This window comes from Labrus mixtus, chromosome 3 (assembly GCF_963584025.1).
Source record: "Labrus mixtus chromosome 3, fLabMix1.1, whole genome shotgun sequence".
NCBI classification, from domain to species: Eukaryota; Metazoa; Chordata; class Actinopteri; order Labriformes; family Labridae; genus Labrus; species Labrus mixtus.
The window spans coordinates 34,401,485-34,416,882 of record NC_083614.1 but is presented as its reverse complement, the minus strand read 5'-3'; the positions used below and the strand labels follow the sequence as shown (position 1 = coordinate 34,416,882).

The 15,398-nt window shown below is 43.9% G+C and overlaps 2 protein-coding genes across 3 annotated transcripts in view; one reads left to right on the top strand and one right to left on the bottom strand.

The window, feature by feature from the left end:
* Positions 1-15,398, top strand: part of apc2 (APC regulator of WNT signaling pathway 2) — a 53,344-nt gene that overhangs the window by 25,164 nt on the left and 12,782 nt on the right. Inside the window, exons 4-7 of the mRNA XM_061034681.1 lie at positions 1,027-1,369; positions 2,221-2,329; positions 3,559-3,672; positions 3,960-4,034. Of these exons, the coding sequence (XP_060890664.1) occupies positions 1,027-1,369; positions 2,221-2,329; positions 3,559-3,672; positions 3,960-4,034 (641 nt within the window). The remainder of the gene's footprint in view (positions 1-1,026; positions 1,370-2,220; positions 2,330-3,558; positions 3,673-3,959; positions 4,035-15,398) is intronic.
* LOC132971908 (titin-like) lies at positions 3,554-12,282 on the bottom strand. Of its 2 annotated transcripts, XR_009672827.1 has the most exons (6): positions 12,087-12,282; positions 7,446-11,281; positions 6,943-7,222; positions 6,827-6,861; positions 3,773-5,858; positions 3,554-3,687 (listed from the first exon to the last, which is right to left on the bottom strand). XR_009672827.1 is itself a non-coding variant. In XM_061034683.1 (5 exons), the coding sequence occupies exons 2-5, from the start codon at positions 11,188-11,190 to the stop codon at positions 5,299-5,301; spliced, it is 4,620 nt and encodes a 1,539-aa protein (XP_060890666.1). In that variant the 5' UTR covers positions 11,191-11,281; positions 12,087-12,282; the 3' UTR covers positions 3,669-5,298. The 2 variants fall into 2 exon arrangements, 1 of the variants encoding a protein (XP_060890666.1); XM_061034683.1 differs by having other exon boundaries at positions 3,669-5,858.

Genomic DNA, 15,398 nt, shown 5'->3' with positions numbered 1-15,398 from the left:
GGTGGGATGGATGACCTGTTGGATGGATGGAGGGATGTATTCATGTATGGTGAAACGGTTGGATGGATTGATAGATGATCGATTAATGGATTTATGGGGAAATAGTTGGACGAGTTGGTGTATGATGGGTCGATGGATGGATGGATGGATAATGGGTGGATAATAGATGGATTGATCTAAGAAATGGAGTCTGGTTGGATGAACTGTTGGATGAGTGAATGGATGTTAAATGGATGCTCAGATTTGTGGATGGATGCTCAGATGGAAGGATGGATTTTTGTAATCGTTGGATAACTTGGTTCATGATGGATGTATTAATTGTTAAAAGAAAGATAGATGATGGATAGGTGGATGGATGGATAAACCATTGGATGGATGGATTCAGATTGATGGATGCACTGTTGGAATATAAATGGATGGACTCCTTCTTCTTCTTCACCTTCTGGACTGTATTTGTCTCTTTTTCTCATGTCTGTGCTTTCATTTTGGGTTTGTCTTATATTTCTTTTTTGCTGCTGCCATTTTGGCCAGGCCTTGCTCGAAAAAGAGGTGATTTGATCTCAAGCAATTCCAGCTTGGTAAAATAAAGATTAAATAAAAATAAAAAATAAAATATTGGATGGATGGATGAGTTGAAAGACTTTAGATGGATGAATGAATATTAGTGGTGGGATGGATGACCTGTTGGATAGATTGATAGATGATCGATTATTGGATGATGGAGTTGGTTTATGATGGCTGGAAGGATGGATGGGTTGATAATAGATGGATTGATGGTTTAAAAAATGGAGGCTGGATGGATGAACTGTTGGATGGGTGGTGTAATGGTTGGATGAGTTGATTCATGATGGGTGGCTGGATAGATGGACGGTTTGGTGGAAGGATGATGGGTGGACAAATGAATGAAGGATGTAAAGGATGGATGAGCTGTTGCATGTTGGATGGATGGACGATGATGATTTATTTTGATTGGTTGTTTATTTGACAAAGAATCTAAATGTTGATCTCATGATTATTGATCATCAGAGCTCCACATGGACCTCACAAACTACTACGAACTCAAACATCAACCCCACAACCTGCGCCTGCTGGCGGGTAGCCTCGGAGGGGCGGGGCCAGCTGGGATTGGAGGAGCGGACTTTGATGATCGTCTTGCTCTGCCTCCTCCCTCCTGCTCCTCCTCCTCGGCGAGCAGAGCGAGGAGTCCTCTCAGAGCGTCGTCTCGTCTGAGTTCAGCATCCGGTGGAGAGGCTGCTGCTGTCATGCTGCCACATCACTTCCTGGACGGAGCCCCGCCCAAAACGGCCGTGATCAGCGGGGCGGATGGACGACTGAGTGACCACCACCTGGAGGAGCTGTACAAGGAGAGGTCAGTCAATGTTGTTCAAACTATTATTTAGAAGATCAACTATCACGCCCCTCTGTTTGTCAGATATGAGAGCAGTTATCAGGTCAACAGGTGTTGCAGCGATGGAAGCGGTCAAGAGAAGTGGTTCAGATAGAAGTGATTGTACCCGACCTAAAAAGCCTCTGCATGTTTCTAATAAGCTCCACGAGCAGAAACGTGCTCAAACTAGGATCAATATTGGAGATGCTTTTGAAAAATGGAGAGAGGTTAGAACACAGAAAGGTTTACAGACCCATGCAGAGCTGGATAAACACTGAAGCTTCAGAGTCCACCACATGGTGACCTGAGTGAGCTTGGACTCTAGAGAGGAGGGGGGGGGGGGGGGGGGGGCAGCTCTCTATGATGTTTAGAATTTAGACTGCAGTACCCATTTTAAACACTAGGGGGCAGAGTTACAGACTGCTCCTTTAATTGTTTGATATTTTAAAAACTGCATTAAATCAGGTGGAGAATTAAGAGAAACTCAGCAAAACATGAAGAACAAATACTGCAAACAACAACCAAACACAGGCAGTTTTATCTGATATAATAACACAGACTTGTACATTTCCTTCCAGCTGTTTTAATGCTGTCTCTTTAAACCCTTCACTGACACTAAACTGTCCCCCACAGTTTCCCCTCTTGATCGATAAAAGAGCAGATAATGAAATCCTCTGTCCTTCATTCCCTCTGAGCGTTACCCTTAAAGCTTCCTCTGATTTCAGGAGTTTGTTTTGTTGGTGTGATAGCGTGAGACGAAGCCTGTGATTGGCTGCCCGCAGAGCTGTTAGCCGTGATGCTAACTGTGTGTGTGTGTGTGTGTCCGTCTGCAGGAACCTCCTGCTGGGAGAGATCGACCGTGAGGAGAGGGAGCGCTGCTGGTACTTCAGCCAGCTGGATGGGCTGTCACAGCGTCTGGCTCAGCTTCCTCGCATCGACACGGTGAGATCAGACTTTAGACACTATATACACATCCATGTCCGAGTTACATGCATCGTTTCTTGCAGGATCATCAAATTGTTAATTTTACTGTAACTTAGTGACATTAATTCCCCATATATGATGTCATCGTTCTGATAACATACACTTCCTGTCTGAACTATTTAACCCTGTGAGGCCTGAACCATCAAATAATTATCAGCTAAATCTTTGAATCTGGAGTGGTTATTAAACGGCCTAAACGTGTAGTTAAAAAGTTAAAAAGACATCGCATGTAGGAGTTTTGTTTCGAATCATCATCAGATGTTTTTTTTTTGCACATTGCATGTTTTTTCCACCACAGGAAGTTCAAACTTTTCCCTTCTTGAGACTCATTTATTTTCATTTTTGTGTATATACCATAAAACTTCTACAGATAGGGTTCTTATTAACTTCAGTCTAGGAAATGAGCCTACCTTTTTGAAAAGGCGTCAACATGAGACGAGCCTTTAAGTGTTTTCAAACAGAACTGTTGCACAGCAAAGACGGGGAACGACTATAACATTTTAAATTTACAAAAATTTGGATGTTTAAACAAATTAATGAAATCAATAATTTGATGTTACTTTGTAAAGCAGCCTGCAGACCTGGCAGTAGCCCCTCCCCCAGGTGGGTGACACTCCCACAGCTAGGTGTTTGTTCTGCCCTCTGAGTCTGCCTTCTCACAGTAAACAATAGGACATGGAGCGAGAAAGACCTTCCAGAGAGGGGGCGTGGTCATACGTGGTCGAATTATTTACACTGAAGAAGAAGAGGAGGAGGAGATGTCACCTTTAAATAACAACTGAGAAAAAAGCAAAACAAAATGCAAAGATTAAAAACAAACAAAAAGATGCTGATCCCTGAGATGCAGACGGCTGTGTTGGGGAAAAAATGTGTTTCACTTTAAACTTTAGAGAATGAACAGCTTTATAACTGGTTTAAACAAACTCTGCTGTGATGACAGTTAACTTAAACCTCCCATACAAAGCAGTGCATTATGGGTCGTGGCTGGAGGTTACTTTATGATTTCATCTCAGATTGTAGGAGATTGTTAGCCGACATATTCTAACCTCTGTGTGTGTGTGTGTGTGTGTGTGTGTGTGTGTGTGTGTGTGTGTGTGTGTGTGTGTGTGTGTGTGTGTGTGTGTGTGTGTGTGTGTGTGTGTGTGTGTGTGTGTGTGTGTGTGTGTGTGTGTGCGTGCGTGCTGCAGTTCTCTCTGCAGATGGATCTGATCCGACAGCAGCTGGAGTTTGAGGCTCAGCAGGTTCAGTCCGTGATGGAGGAGCGCTTTGGCACCAGCGACGAGGTCGTTCAGAGGACCCAGGTGAGATGGAGGCTCCTGATTGGACGATTATTTACACCGAAATTCATTAAACTTCTTAAAACCTGATTGGATAGAGTATATGAGTATTGTAGTTATTTACATTGTTTACACGGCCAGCTGGTCGATGGAGGCAGAGCACATCTGGAGGTGTCTGAACCGTGTGTGTGTGTGTGTGTGTGTGTGTGTGTGTGTGTGTGTGTGTGTGTGTGTGTGTGTGTGTGTGTGTGTGTGTGTGTGTGTGTGTGTGTGTGTGTGTGTGTGTGTGTGTGTGTGTGTGTGTGTTTCAGATGCGTGTTTCTCGTCTGGAGCAGCTGGAGAAGGAGCTGCATGAGGCCCGAGGGAGTCAGGAGAGCCAGCTACAGGTCAGACATATACATTAACACACACACACACACACACACACACACACACACACACAGCTGCAGAATCTGTTGGCAGATTCTATAAAGGCAAGTTCATAAACGATCGCGCCCCGCTGTAGAAACATCGTGCTGGGAGTTCAGTCTCTTTGCTGCAGGCAAGTTTTCAACAGTTTTAGCTCTTAAGGTGAAATTATAGAGATTCATGAAACAGCTGACGAGACCCAATGTGACCCATGTGTTCCCGTCCAGGTGAGGATTGTTTGTATTAGGAGGTGTAATGTGATCTTGTACCTGAGCAGTGCTGAAGGGAAAATCGATTTATTCATTTGACATAGTAACATTGGTGCTGTAACATTTAACCATGCACAAGTCCCAGATACTGCTCTTAGTGTTTTTAGCAAAATGCTAGCACCTGTCCACGGGAGGCTTTTAAGATGAAGCCAGAGGAACGTTACGGCTCCTTTGCTTCAGGCAGGGACACTAGGGATCGCACTCAACTCGCCGCTTGACGGGCTTGTTCTGATTTCCTCTTGGACCTCTCCACCCAATCTCGATAGCCCAGTTTTTCACTGCAGGTGTTGCAATAGGTGAAGTAGCCTCAATGAATGCACCTGATTGGATAAACACGGGGCTAGTCCGGGCGGACCCTGGACTCATTTGCACATGCACTGTGCCACATCCTCTCCAGCTCTCCATAGGTAATGACTAGAAAGCGTTGAGACGCTATCACCAGTGGATCTGTACGGTGACTCTTAACGCTTCAGTCCAGTTTTATGGAAGTTCGACCATCAGAGTCTAAACTATGAAACCAGGAAGTGGTTTGCACACAGTGTGGAGACAGAAGGAAGTGAAATGTTTCATCAGTTTAATGTTTATATCAAACAGTTTCAACTTGTTTGTCTAATGATGGAAACTAAGCTTTCAATCAGTCACTTACCGACCTTTCTTTATTCAAGATCTTCGTTTCACTCTGTGAGAACTCTTCTCTTTGTAGCTGAATATTTTTTTGGTGCTTTCAGCGCTAAACTTTAGCTTTGACTAAATGTTTTTGGAAGACATTGGCTGGATTGAGTAGTACACCCCTCACAGGGTCTGAAATGCTAACATGGCTGCTAACCATAAACTTCCACCATCGTTCTGCTCATCTGTGACCCGCCTTCTTCACCCACCACACCTTAACTGTAGGTCAGTGCTTCTTAGTCGGGGTCGTACCTCCAGCTTTGACCTTTGACCCAACCCCGGGGCTGAACCTGCTGCTCCTGGTTCACTGCAGCATTCGTTCCCAGTCTAGCTCCACCTGACTCAGCGCCACTGAGCCGTCATAGGTCCAGACCCAGAAAGCCGGGTACAGAGGCTCATGGAAGCTGGAGGTGAAGGTGTGCAGGTGAACCATGGTGTCCTTAGAGACGCAGTAGAAGGACAGAGCCCCTGCAGACCAGTCGAGGTGAACCCCGACTCTGCGTGTGAAGGGTTGTAGCGAGGACGACTTGAACCTCTTGTTATCGTGACACGGCGTGTAGCTTCCCTCCGAACACTCCAGACTCCAGGAGCGCTCATTGTGTCCCAGCAGGCAGCTCGCCGAGTCTCCATCCCTGCTGATGTTGTTGTAGGCGACGCCGATATCTGCCCCCCCACTCCACTCCACTTCCCAGTACACCGAGTCCAGCAGCCCCTCCCTGCACAGGACCTGGGGACAGCGCTCAAACCGGTCCGGGTGGTTTGAGGGTCGATGGTCCGACCACACTCGGGTCGCCTTCCTGTTTCCGTCCGTCAGATGGAGCTCTGAGTTAGCAGTGTTTGGGTCAAAGGTCAAATAGCAGGCGACTGTGAGACAGAAAGGAAAGGTCAGCTGACTGAGCTCTGATACACACGGCTGATGTGAAGTTAAAGCGAGTATATAGGAGCAATAAGGCATTAAAAAATGATACAAGCAATAAAATCTGTAAAAGCAATTTAAAGAACTAAAAACTTTAAAAAGGAGAAAAGCAGTAAAACAATTAGAAGCAAAGCAGACTTTATAAAAACAGAAAGAAAGCCATAAACGCGATAAAAGATAATAAAATAAATAAAAATGGAGGACATTGGGCATTTAAGGTCATTAGAAGAATAAGAAGACAACATCAGTAGAGAGAGTGTATAAAGTGTATAAAATCGAGCTTTAAAGAGCCCATATTCTGCCCTTTTTGGGGTTCGTATATTTAATCTATGTACCTACTTTTGTACGTTCACAATAGATAAAGTTCTAAAAAAGTGTCTGCTCCTCCTTGCTCCCTCTCCGCTCTGAGTCCGTCAGCTACGCTCTATTGAGCCCACACTGTTAGACCCCACGTGGGCCAAGTCTGCTCTGTCGTTATTGGTCAGTTGCTCAGCACGCGTCTCGGAAATTTCAACATGATCCAATGGGCTTAGATCAGTGATCTCACACTGACAATGACGTCGGACTGACAAATTTTTATCGAGGGGGGCTAGAACCGAGCGTTACATGCGGCTAATGCTACAGCTAACAGGAGGACGTAGGAGAAGCCGCGTTTCTGCGGACTTTGAATTTTTACAAATAGATGTGCCTAAACATGCACAGGACACTTGGAAAACACACTAAAGGGCATATAAAACCAGAATAAAGCATAATATGGGACCTTTAAGAGGTGATTTCAGAGGTCGTTCCAAAGCCGAGAGGCCAGGATGGCGTAACTAGTGAGCATAAGTTGAACTCTATACAGACGATACTGTGACGTTCATTACAGACAAAGAAGGACGTAATATAGAAAAGATTCAAAATTGATAAAACTTACAGTTTTTCACAGACCACACGTCGACTTCATGAGCCCTGCAAAGAACAGGATGAAGTTAGAAACAGGTTGAAGCAGATGTTTTGGACGCAGCAGAGTCGTTCTGCGGGTCGACTCACCTCGTGTCGTCTTTGGTTTGGTCTCTCAGGTTAAAGAGACTGATCACAGACGACAGAGACAGAAGAGTCTCCGGTGGTGATTCTACGTCTTCTTCACCTTCTTCCTCTTGTTCTACATCCTCTTTGTCTTCTTCTTCTTCTTCTTCTTCTTTCTTTTGTTCTTCCTCACCTCTTTCTTCTTCTGCCTCCTTTCCTTTGGTCATCTCTTCTTCTGACACCACCGAGAAGTCGTCGCTTCTCTCTTCGATCTCACATCTCTGCTCCGCTGTCGGCTGGTTATCTGGAGAAAGACTGTTAATAAGCTGAGACCAACCTTTAAGTGCCTAAAACCTGCATTCTTTCTACTGGCCAGCAGGGGGCTCTCCACTGGCTGATTAAACAGAACTTACTGTAATGACGTCTATGTGTGGATGGATTTATTATCTCTGTACATTAAAAGTCTAACCCTGAACTTCCACCAGATAAATAAATAAGATTTTGGAATTCAAACTGATCACGCCTACCTGAAGGAATCACCTCCTCACTTCCTCGTGTTTCTGACAGACTTTCAGTTTTCTCCTCTGAGACGCTCACGTCCACTTCGCTGTCCTCTGGTTCGTCCATCTTTTCTTTCATGTTGCCGATTGGCTCGTTGTCGACCGTCTCTGAGAGATTTCCGCTGAATCCATTGTTGTCTGTTAGTTCCTCCCTGAGCTCTGAAAGTGTCTCTTTCCCTCCCTGACCGTCCTCTGCTCTTTGAGGAGTCTCTTTTGGAATCAGACTCTTTAAGGGTTCCTCTGGTCTTTGAGGACTCTCTTTTGGAGTCAGACTCTTTAACGGTTCCTCTGTTCTTTGAGGACTCTCTTTTGGAGTCAGACTCTTTAAGGGTTCCTCTGGTCTTTGAGGACTCTCTTTTGGAGTCAGACTCTTTAAAGGTTCCTCTGGTCTTTGAGTCTCTTTTGGAGTCAGACTCTTTAAGGGTTCCTCTGTTCTTTCAGGACTCTCTTTTGGAGTCGGACTCTTTAAGGGTTCCTCTGCTCTTTCAGGAGTCTCTTTTGGAATCAGACTCTTTAACGGTTCCTCTGTTCTTTGAGGACTCTCTTTTGGAGTCAGACTCTTTAAGGGTTCCTCTGGTCTTTGAGGACTCTCTTTTGGAGTCAGACTATTTAAGGGTTCCTCTGCTCTTTGAGGACTCTCTTTTGGAATCAGACTCTTTAAGGGTTCCTCTGCCCTTTGAGGACTCTTTTTTGGAATCAGACTCTTTAAGGGTTCCTCTGCTCTTTCAGGACTCTGTTTTGGAGTTGGACTCTTTAAGGGTTCCTCTGCTCTTTGAGGAGTCTCTTTAGGAATCAGACTCTTTAAGGGTTCCTCTGGTCTTTGAGGAGTCTCTTTAGGAATCAGACTCTTTAAGGGTTCCTCTGCTCTTTGAGGACTCTCTTTTGGAATCAGACTCTTTAAGGGTTCCTCGGTTCTTCCAGCCTTCCTTTGGTCGTCCTTTGCAGCGTCTCTGTCCTTGGAAAGACTGAATCTGAAGACGTTCGAGAGGTCTTCTCTAAAGGAACTCAGCAGGTTGTTTGGTTTCTCTGCCGACTGACTCTTTAAGGGTTCCTCTGCCCTTTGAGAAGTCTCATTTGGAGTCAGACTCTTTAAGGGTTCCTCTGTTCTTTGAGTCTCTTTTGGAGTCAGACTCTTTAAGGGTTCCTCTGCTCTTTGAAAAGTCTCTTTAGGAATCAGACTCTTTAAGGGTTCCTCTGCTCTTTGAAAAGTCTCTTTAGGAATCAGACTCTTTAAGGGTTCCTCTGCTCTTTGAAAAGTCTCTTTAGGAATCAGACTCTTTAAGGGTTCCTCTGCTCTTTGAAAAGTCTCTTTAGGAATCGGACTCTTTAAGGGTTCCTCTGGTCTTTGAGGAGTCTCTTTTTGAGTCAGACTCTTTAAGGGTTCCTCTGCTCTTTGAAAAGTCTCTTTAGGAATCAGACTCTTTAAGGGTTCCTCTGGTCTTTGAGTCTCTTTTGGAGTTAGACTCTTTAAGGGTTCCTCGGTTCTTCCAGCCTTCCTTTGGTCATCCTTTGCAGCGTTTCTGTCCTTGGAAAGACTGAATCTGAAGACGTTCGAGAGGTCTTCTCTAAAGGAACTCAGCAGGTTGTTTGGTTTCTCCGCCGACTGACTCTTTAAAGGTTCCTCTGCCCTTTGAGAAGTCTCTTTAGGAATCAGACTCTTTGAGGGTTCCTTTGCTCTTTGAGGAGTCTTTGTCTCTTTTGGAATCTGACTCTTTAAGGGTTCCTCTGCTCTTTGAGGACTCTCTTTAGGAATCAGACTCTTTAAGGGTTCCTCTGCTCTTTGAGGACTCTTTTTAGGAATCAGACTCTTTAAGGGTTCCTCTGCTCTTTCAGGAGTCTCTTTAGGAATCAGACTCTTTAAGGGTTCCTCTGCTCTTTGAGTCTCTTTTGGAGTCAGACTCTTCAAGGGTTCCCCTGCTCTTTGAGGAGTCTCTTTAGGAATCAGACTCTTTAAGGGTTCCTCTGCTCTTTGAGTCTCTTTTGGAGTCAGACTCTTTAAGGGTTCCTCTGCTCTTTGAGGAGTCTCTTTAGGAATCAGACTCTTTAAGGGTTCCTCTGGTCTTTGAGTCTCTTTTTGAGTCAGACTCTTTAAGGGTTCCTCTGCTCTTTGAAAAGTCTCTTTAGGAATCGGACTCTTTAAGGGTTCCTCTGGTCTTTGAGGAGTCTCTTTTGGAGTCAGACTCTTTAAGGGTTCCTCTGCTCTTTGAGGACTCTCTTTTGGAGTCAGACTCTTTAAGGGTTCCTCTGCTCTTTGAGGAGTCTCTTTTGGAGTCAGACTCTTTAAGGGTTCCTCTGCTCTTTCAGGAGTCTCTTTTGGAATCAGACTCTTTAAGGGTTCCTCTGCTCTTTCAGGAGTCTCTTTTGGAGTCAGACTCTTTAAGGGTTCCTCTGCTCTTTCAGGAGTCTCTTTAGGAATCAGACTCTTTAAGGGTTCCTCTGCCCTTTGACGAGTCTCTTTTGGAGTCAGACTCTTTAAGGGTTCCTCTGGTCTTTGAGGAGTCTCTTTTGGAATCAGACTCTTTAAGGGTTCCTCGGTTCTTCCAGCCTTCCTTTGGTCATCCTTTGCGGCGTCTCTGTCCTTGGAAAGACTGAATCTGAAGACATTCGAGAGGTCTTCTCTAAAGGAACTCAGCAGGTTGTTTGGTTTCTCCGCCGACTGGCTCTTTAAGGGTTCCTCTGCCCTTTGAGAAGTCTCTTTAGGAATCAGACTCTTTGAGGGTTCCTCTGCTGTTTGAGGAGTCTCTTTTGGACTCAGACTCTTTAAGGGTTCCTCTGCTCTTTGAGGACTCTCTTTAGGAATCAGACTCTTTAAGGGTTCCTCTGCTCTTTGAGTCTCTTTTGGAGTCAGACTCTTTAAGGGTTCCTCTGCTCTTTGAGGACTCTCTTTCGGAATCAGACTCTTTAAGGGTTCCTCTGCTCTTTGAGGAGTCTCTTTCGGAATCAGACTCTTTAAGGGGTCCTCTGCTCTTTGAGGACTCTCTTTAGGAATCAGACTCTTTAAGGGTTCCTCTGGTCTTTGAGTCTCTTTTGGAGTCAGACTCTTTAAGGGTTCCTCTGTTCTTTGAGGACTCTCTTTAGGAATCAGACTCTTTAAGGGTTCCTCTGCTCTTTGAGAAGTCTCTTTTGGACTCAGACTCTTTAAGGGTTCCTCTGCTCTTTGAGAAGTCTTTTTTGGACTCAGACTCTTTAAGGGTTCCTCTGCTCTTTGAGGACTCTCTTTTGGAGTCAGACTCTTTAAGGGTTCTGCGGTTCTTCCAGCCTTCCTTTGGTCGTCCTTTGCAGCGTGTCTGTCCTTAGAAAGACTGAATCTGAAGACGTTCGAGAGGTCTCCTCTAAATGAACTCAGCAGGTTGTTTGGTTTCTCTGCCGACTGACTGCTTTTGGGATGTGCAGACTTGCTGTCTTTGTCCCTGGTGGACATGAAGACACTTGTCACGTCTTCTTTGAACTGGCTCAGGTCCTCCTTCAGCAGGTCCATTGTGCTGCTGACAGGTCTATCTTCAGTCTGACTCGAGTCTCTGAACACTTTCAGTATTTCCTCTTTGAAAAGACTCAGTGGGCCGATCGTCCTCCAGTCTTTCTTAGTCGTCTTCAGAACGTCCTTGGTCTCCATGTTTTCGTCCTTCTTGTCTGCGGGGTCGAGTTCTTTGATTGCATCGTCCTCGGCCTCTTTATGCTCTTTTTCCTCTGAATGTTCCTTGACAACACTCATCGTCTGTCTGTTTTCAGACCTTGGTTTGTCTAAGAGTTTTATTCAGGCGTCACAATGTCTCCCGATGATACGATGAGACTTCAGGGAACAGCTGTTTCATCAGATAAATAAAGAATTAGGTCAAAAGAAACAGAAGATTGACCAACGTTTAATGAAGAATTCATTAAATTATTATGCTGTCAGAAAGTGGAACTTTGAAGGATTTGTTTGTTATAGTTAAAGGAGCAGTATGTAACTCTGACCCTAGTGTTTAAAATGGATACTGCAGTCTAAATTCTAAACATTGCAGAGAGCTCCCCCCCAGCCCCCCCGTGGGGGGTCGCCTTAAATACTCTGTAAATTATTATGATTGGATTTAAATCCTACAACAGCCTGATGCTCTGAAGTGTTCTTGACATTTAATCCATTAAGAGGTGAAATCTGGTCCAAACAAATCCAGAGCATTCAGGAGCAGAATCTAAAGTTAGAAGGAGGACATACTGGCTGCTGCATTGTTGTCAGAGAAGCCAGCACTTAAACATGTTTCCTTAATGATCAGATAGTAAGATACCTTTATCATTTCAGTCAATAGTTGCTTGATATCATGCTTTGTTGTCCTTTCATTTTCTGAATTTTTCTTTTTATTGAATTTAAATTCTGACAACGAGCACTCCTCCTGAAAGATTTTTTCAGGAGTGCAGAGGTGAGAACAGCTGAAGAAAACAAAAAACATATCAGACATAAAACATCAGATTTGATTTCTCATCAAATTTCAAACTGAATCCAAAACACAAAAATAACATTTAAGAGTTGACTTTGTGTCTCCTTGACGAGCAGAAGAACAACCGGTAGACTCTAAATGTTTGACTTAAATATCTGTCACTTTGAACAACAGTCACGTCTGACGTTTGTCTCACCTGTCACGTCTTGTTCAGACCTGTAGAGATCAATCACAGCCTCTCAGTCTCATACTCACGGCTGCTTCAGTCTCCATGTTGGACTCAAATCTTTTCATTTAAAAACAAAACAAAGGGACTAAAAACCCAAAGATCTGGACGTGTATCCTCAGCTAAACACTCTAGCTGTAATCTCTGTCTCTCTCTCGCTCTCTCTCTCTCTCTCTCTCTCTGTCTTTGAAAATGTTCTGCTTGTGTTTCTGGTTCGACCAGTTTGTCTCCATTCTTCACTCTGACTCAGCTGACGATTGGCTGATGAGTGCAGCTGGTTGTGATTTCTCTTGATTCTGTTTGAGTCTTCTGTGTTGTCTTTCTGAATGACAAACACGCAGACTAACTCCACCTGCTGGTGCGGAGAGTTATTTCCTTTATTGCAGAAAACAAAACGACGTGCTCGCTGGGTGTTAGCTGCAGTTTTTGAGTTGTGTTCGGTGCAAAGTGTTACCTTTTGTTGCAGATACTTTTCGATGGTGTTATGTTGTGTTGGGCTTTAAAGGCTTCATGTGCGATTTTTCACACTTAAATATATAAATCAAGTATATCCTCTGAAAATAACTCTGTGAGTCATGACTGTCTACAATGGGTGTAACACCCGAGTCCCACTGTCTGTGATGTTTTCAGAGTTTTCAGAGTCCTATCTTCACTTTGTTTACATCGCCCGGACGGCCGGCTGACTCCTCCCCTCGTGTATAAAAGTTGTTTAATTGAGGGACTAGAGAAAAGAAGAATAACATACTGTCCTCACTGCTTAACTGTGTTTCTAGATCACGCTCATTTCAGGTAAATTTACATGCAGTTTGAAGATACGAGCATAATAAAGATCGCTAGCATTAGCATGCTAACACAACAATGCAGCGCAAGTTGTTTTGGTTTCATGCTGGTGCTCAAGGGTGACATCTGCTGGATCAAAAAATCACATATAAAGCCTTTAATTTTGAAGGATGTTTATCGTCATTTCAGATCATGTTAGTGCATGAAAGAGAACAGCGTAAAATACTCGGCTAACGGGCGGTCTTTGTAAAATTTAACTCTAAAGAAAAATGATGTAATGAAATGATCTGGATATTTTCAGGAGTGCATGTGTGAAGACGGTCTATTCTCCCTCTTTTAGCTCTGTTATTGGTCTCAACCCCCTCTTGAGAAAAAAATATCTGCCTTTTAGCTGCTAAATCCTCCCAGTGTTCACCAGCTTCTCTCTGACTGCGTCTCATCATTGTTAGACTGTTTGTACTGAGGCCAAAATAAGGTGCTAAAAGAGGATAAACTGAGGAGGAGCTGTTAGCCTGCATCACTGATCACTGCATGAAACACATTCAGTTTTTGTTTGTGTTTCAGAAGCTGCTCAAACACTTCTGTGTGAATCTGTGTCAGTTTAAGTCTCTGCACTGATAAAAAAACAAAACATCCATCGAATAAAACGTGAAGCAAGAGGAAACGTCTGAATCAGTCAGCTGGGGTTGTCTTCGTGCTGATCGGTCGGGGGAGGGGGAACGGTGAGGTCTGACGTTATGAATAATTAACACATTGGAACATCTCAGCTGGGTTCATTGATTATTTAACAGCATGAACTTAATGCGACCTTTGATCTGAATAAACAGACGAATCATGAAAAAAACAAAACATATTTTTACAGATTCAGATAATCTCACCGAGGAGGAAAACAACAGTGAATAAAATGTCAATGTCTGTATAAGGATAAGGAAAAATTATATTATTTATTAATCACATCTGTAACAAAGAACAAACATTAGAGGGCATAAAAAGAGCTGCTGACATGGAGACATCTGTCATATAAAGTATGATTTTAAATTGTCCAGGGGCGTGTCTGGAGGGGTGGAATGGGCCCCCCATGTAATCTGATTGGCTCCCAATTGGCACTCCAAATCTATGATTGGTTATTTGCCTAATCAGAGGCGGGACTTCAGTACAAACTAACTATTCTGGCTGTTTTCAACAGGCTGATGGTCGTACTTTCAGTTTTAAATAAATACTTTGCTCATACTATAAACATTTCCAAGCAAAAACTGGTGCACACCGCCGAACCTGCAATGCACCTGATAGCTTCTAAATTTATTCTTAGAGGTTTGTCAGCTCACAAGAGTTTGCAATTTTCAAATGCTTAAAATTGTGACGTTGCACATCTTTTGAGTCCCTAAAGAATCAAGCTAAGAAGATTTACATGCAGCCAAATGTATTACTGTCTTATCATTCTGGGGATAGAAGGGTTAAATTGTTTTTTTATTAATTTGCATATGTATGACCACAAACGTCATGCCACCCCTGCATGGGCCCCCCATGTTAAAAAACGTCTGGACACGACCCTGGCGCTGGCAAGAAGGTGCCTGGTTCGATCCATTGCCAGCTTCCTCCCACAGTCTGAACTTGTGAGTCTATAATGTTCATGACCAGGACATGGATAAGTCAAAAGAAAAAAAATAATTAAATACAACCTTAAACAGACCGAAAAACAAAAATCTCTAATGTGCAGATTTATGGCATTTTGGAGTCTTATAACGGGGCTCTGCACCAATGAAATTACACCTGGGTTTAAGAGGTCTCATTAATATCAACGAGGCAGACAAGGTGATCTATCAGGCTGAACAGATTTCAGTGGAACATAAACGGTATTTCTAACAATAAGAAAACAGTGGGCCGAGAATAGAGCCAGGGGGAACGCCATACACTCTATCCAACCATCCATCTGTCATGTCTTTCTGCTTTTTTCCGCTCATGTAAGCAAACGGTTAATCATCTGCTGAAGTGATAGTGTGATGTAAACATTTCACTTTATGTACCAGATCTCCAGACCCAACTATTTTTCACTCATAAAAAATTTGGCGGTTGAATCAATAAAAAATGAAATGAACGCCTAAAAGGTTCTGGGTCAGTAGAACTCTTCAGATGAAACATGTAGCAGTCTCTCCTCCACCTCCTCGCTCTCCAGCTCGTTGCTATGCAGAGAAACCAGCTCTGTTCCACCATCTCAGCGCTGGGTAGCGATTGGTTGTTGCCAGGCTGCAGGGTTGGCACAGAGTGAGAGTGTCTGAGTTAAAGAGAGCGAGTCGCTTCGTCCTTTCTCTGCTGAGAATAACAACGAGGTGGCAGAGACACGGAGACGCAGCTCCGACAGAGCGTGCAGGAATTCAGCCCGGTTACAGAAACACTCTGATGTGTCAGGTCGCTCCCTGCAGACGGAGACACACTGTTATCACTCTGATTTTTCCTTTTTTTGAGTATGTTACAGTTGGAAAAACAGACCCAAAAGACTGCATG